The sequence below is a fragment of the Homalodisca vitripennis genome, unplaced genomic scaffold (genome assembly GCF_021130785.1).
Source record: "Homalodisca vitripennis isolate AUS2020 unplaced genomic scaffold, UT_GWSS_2.1 ScUCBcl_5106;HRSCAF=11671, whole genome shotgun sequence".
Taxonomy (NCBI): Eukaryota; Metazoa; Arthropoda; class Insecta; order Hemiptera; family Cicadellidae; genus Homalodisca; species Homalodisca vitripennis.
The window spans coordinates 39,169-43,668 of NW_025781229.1; the positions used below are offsets into that span (position 1 = coordinate 39,169).

The following is a 4,500-nucleotide window of genomic DNA, read 5'->3' on the forward strand; positions in this document are numbered from 1 at the left end:
TTTTACTAAAAAACTTTAGTTTTCTGTATTATACTCCATATTGTTAAATTGACCACAAGATTTTCTAATTATAAAAATAACTACATAATGAAAGTTTGAATAAATAAGTTCAAATGTTAAATGCATATTGGTATCAAGTACCTTCTCCACCAGATTATTCCTGAGGTCTTCCATGATCCACTGGTCGTGTTGGTACATGATCTGGCACCAAACATCCCCATCGATACTCATCATCTCCTCCTCCTGCTGTGCCTCAAGCTTGTCTATCTGATCCTGTATGGTCACCACTTCCTGCGTCTCGCGCATCAGTCTGCGCTCAGCCGCTGCACACCGCTCTTGTGACTTCCCAAGTTCTCTCGCTCTAAGTGCGCCACCTTCTCAGTCAGAGACGAGTTTGTGGTCGCCAATATAGCATTCTCCTTCTTCGTCTCCTACAACATCCAGGATACTTTGTGTGCAATTGCTTGTAAAAATTACAGTTGCATAGGAAAATAGTTGAATATTGAACTAGTTAAATAATTTTTGAACCTGGATTTAAGCCTTGCGTTTACTTTCTCCCCTTACATAGTTTTTGGAGAAAGTATATGGATGGTTAAGAATAAAGTTTTTCCCTAGAAATATCCATTTTTAAACAAAAGTTAAAATTGGGTGCTTTGTAACCTTACCGTGTTTGTTCCTGTGGGATTGTATAACTAATTATGTAATTACTATAGCTAATTATGTCATTAATACAGCTAATTATTTATTATTATAATACATAATTGTGTAATTACTATAGCTAACAATGTAATTACTTTAGCTAATTACATAGTTACTATAGCTAATAATGTAATTTTATTACTAATAATGTAATTACTATAGCTAACCATGTAATTACTATAGCTAATTATGTAGTCACTATAGCTAATTATATAATAACTATAGCTAATTATGTAATTACTTTACCTGCATCTGATTGACGTAATTGGAAGATTGCTCCAGTGCTTGGCTCAGCTGTTTGTTTATCAGTGTCTGGTTCTTGCAGAGATCCGTCACTTTTTCAGTGTGATCACTCTCCAATTTGGCTATCTTAGATTTGTAGGCGTGTTGAATGTCTTTCACCTGTTGTTTTGCAACATCTGCAGTGTTCTGCAGCAGTTCTACTTTTCCCTAAAAGAAGCAGAACTTATTGTGTTGTCTTCCTGAAGAGTTCAACAATAATTTATATTTCATAGGACCACTATCTTTACAGATTCTGTTGTGTTACTTATTTAAAAAAAAATCAACCATAAAACTCACTTCTAGTTGCGTTATAAAGCGAGACTTCTCGTCCAAAACTTGACTAAGTTGAATAGCTGACTGCCTCTTAGCTGTTAGTTCATTCTCTAACTTTTCTACTTTAGTTTTACAACTTTTCTCCGTCTCTTTCAAAATCTTCTTTCCAGCATCAATGGCATCTTGGAGTTTTCCAATTTTGGACTGTAACATCCAATGATGAAATCAAAAACTAATTAAACAGAACTTCAGTACTAATTTATATTATATTAAAACTCAGTTTTAGATTTTTACCAAAAAATTCAACACTTTTACACTCTAAATTTGGTCGTAGAATTATAAAGACATCTCATTTTAATGATATAATTAATACATACGTGCAATAAAATCTTTTATTTTATTGGTTATTGGTATCAGAAACTTTATTTACTTGAATAATAAAAAAATATAAACTTTCCAAGAAAAACTAAAAAGAGTTTGGATGTCTATCTAAGATCTTTGAAATCTTTACGAGTATCTTATGTAAATACATGACAAAAATATGTAGTAGTGTTTTAAAGTTTAACATTGTTGTTATTGCATAAAACTTGAAGTAATTTGATGCAAGCTCTTATAGTTGGACATTAAATAACTATTAGAGCAGCTCTAAATTTTTTTTTCAGTGAAGTATTTATTCCACAAAAGTGGAAAGTGGAATTCTAAAGGTAGTTAAGGTTCGAGTTCAAAATGCTTGAGTGGAATATACAAATTTTACCAAAAAAATGCCTCGAAAATAGAAATTAATTTCTTTGAGTAAAAATACCTGACTTTATCTTTAGTTAAGCCTGTTACGTGACACATGGAGTGGTATGCTCTTAGTTTATAAAATTATGCAAGTAATTTTGACAGTCATCCTTTTTGCTACTTAAGATATTGAACATATAAAATTGCACTCACTTGTAGCAGAACGTGATCCTGTTCTTCTTGATTGGCTTTTGCTGTTTGTGCTTCAAGTTTTCGTTCAAGGCTTTTTAATTTTCCTTCCTTTTCAGTTTTCTCTTTCTTGAATGAGTTCAGTTCCCATTTCAGTTTTTTGCCTATTAGACACATGATATTGCATCTAAATTTACAAGATTATTTATTACAGTGGAGTCCCGCTAATCCGAACACGTGTAATTCCGAACGTCGGTTAATCCGAACAGGTCCAGGAGGAATTATTTACAACGATAATGAACAGTTATAGGAACTAATTACTTAAAAAATGAAAATGGGTGTATCGTTTCGTACATAAACAAAGAAAACTTTAATTAAATAGACATACAGTATTTTATTAAGACAAATTGTGTACGGTACAATACATAAATAATGAAGTTAAATACAGTACCAAATTGAAAACTTATAGGTTAAGTATGAGTTAAATTACTGTATTAAGAAGTGAAATCAAACAAAAATTGGACGTACAGTACTGATATTATTATTGAGTACAATATTAATTGTTAAAAGACATAAGTTCAGTTATTGTCTTCTGTCGCATTGAAGAGAGTTTATTGGATGACTCACATTGCTTAACAATAGAACTCTCACACTAAATACGGTAAATGTGCTTAGTATTCGCAAACACGTTTATTTGTCAAGAAATACAATGCAACAGTCAGAAAACATGTTTTAATAAACAATGTTGATAATTCTATAACAAAATAGACCCATTCTCAAGTTTAAAACCGTATTTTTCTGTAATTCTGGCTAATCCGAACAATCACATAATCCGAAAAGGGCTCGGTCCCAATTAGGTCGGATTAACGGGACTCTACTGTAGTTATAAATTAGTATGTAAAGCAAAATCTTATCCATGGTTTTGAACCTTGTATTAAATTAAACACAACATGAGTTTCGGCTTTATACTGTCTTAATAATACATTAATAATGCCTGTAACAAAATAAATTAATAAGTATTTAGAAGTGCCCTTGAAATCCCTTGAATTTATACAAACACTGAAAACAAAATAGAATACTTACAATAAAATAGAATTTTACTAAATATTTATTAGAAACTAATCATAAATATAAAAATATTATTAAAGAAATGAAAATGGAAATTATAAAAAGTTGAAGAAAAAGGAAAACTTCAACCCTCTCACCCCACATGAAGATTGGCAGAAGAGATCTACACCTGTTGTACAGAGCCATAGATGTCAGGGTCTGACAGTATTGTGTACAAAGGAAAAATTACGTATTTACTTAAAATTAATTTAAGTCAAGAAAATATAGTCTAAACTCAAATCTAAAGATTAAGATAAATCCAAGTTTTTGAGAAAAATTCAAATATTAAATAGAAAAGAAAACTGATCAAAATAGCAAGTTTGTTATTAAAATACAAACCTAACATACACTTAAAATGTCCCTATATGTGTTTATTTATTTTTTTAAAGAGTTTATTTGTGCGTTGAAGGATAGCATCGTGATGAAACACTTGTCGTGTTCAAGATGTAATCAAATATTCAAATTAAACCAAGAGTAAGAGTTTGTTTTTTTACATTAATTTTTGTTGTCTTGATTTATAAAATTAACTATTAGTCTTATGGAAATATTTTTCAAAATGTCAACAAAAATATTGTTAATTCTGATTTTTTTAAATAACTGTGGGTGGAATTTGTGGCCATAGTCATTTGACTAAACATTTTTATACTTTTTATAACTAACATTTTAGCCAGTATATCTCATGGAAGAAATTTCAGCAATTCTGTTATCAGAAGATCAATTTGTGTTTATTTCTTAATTCTTTGGAATCTTGTATATCAAGTTATTTACAAAATATGAAATTCATTCAGTCTTTTGATGTGACCCAAGATCAATTTTTTGCTGTTCGGGTAAAATCTAGAGAAGTTTCATAGACTTTTACTGAAGTATAGATTTCAATAGACAAATATAAACCAAGAATTCAAATAAATAGGTTGGCACAGAAGAGTTCACACTAAGAAAAAAAACAAGGGCAACATCTTCAACTGATTTTGGGGGTACGTAATAATCTCTTCAAACATTTCAGAAAGGGCAAAATGACTACATGAGCATATTTTGGATAATTAATTAACTAGTTAATTAAATAATTATATGTAAAATGTTCGTAAAGAAAGTTTTTTTCATCACAAATATCATCAATTTACCTTACCAGAGACCGCAAAACTGAACACAGTGTGTTCTAACACAACATCTCTCCATATTTATTTCTTTCAGCTATATGGGGCTTATCATATGTGCCCCAAAATTAAG

General features: G+C 30.3%; 1 protein-coding gene across 1 annotated transcript; it reads right to left on the reverse strand.

The window, feature by feature from the left end:
* Positions 1-316: 316 nt before the first annotated feature.
* LOC124373222 (tropomyosin-like) lies at positions 317-2,343 on the reverse strand. Its single transcript, XM_046831616.1, has 5 exons — positions 2,191-2,343; positions 1,279-1,458; positions 946-1,149; positions 361-431; positions 317-323 (listed from the first exon to the last, which is right to left on the reverse strand). The coding sequence occupies exons 1-5, from the start codon at positions 2,341-2,343 to the stop codon at positions 317-319; spliced, it is 615 nt and encodes a 204-aa protein (XP_046687572.1).
* Positions 2,344-4,500: the final 2,157 nt, after the last annotated feature.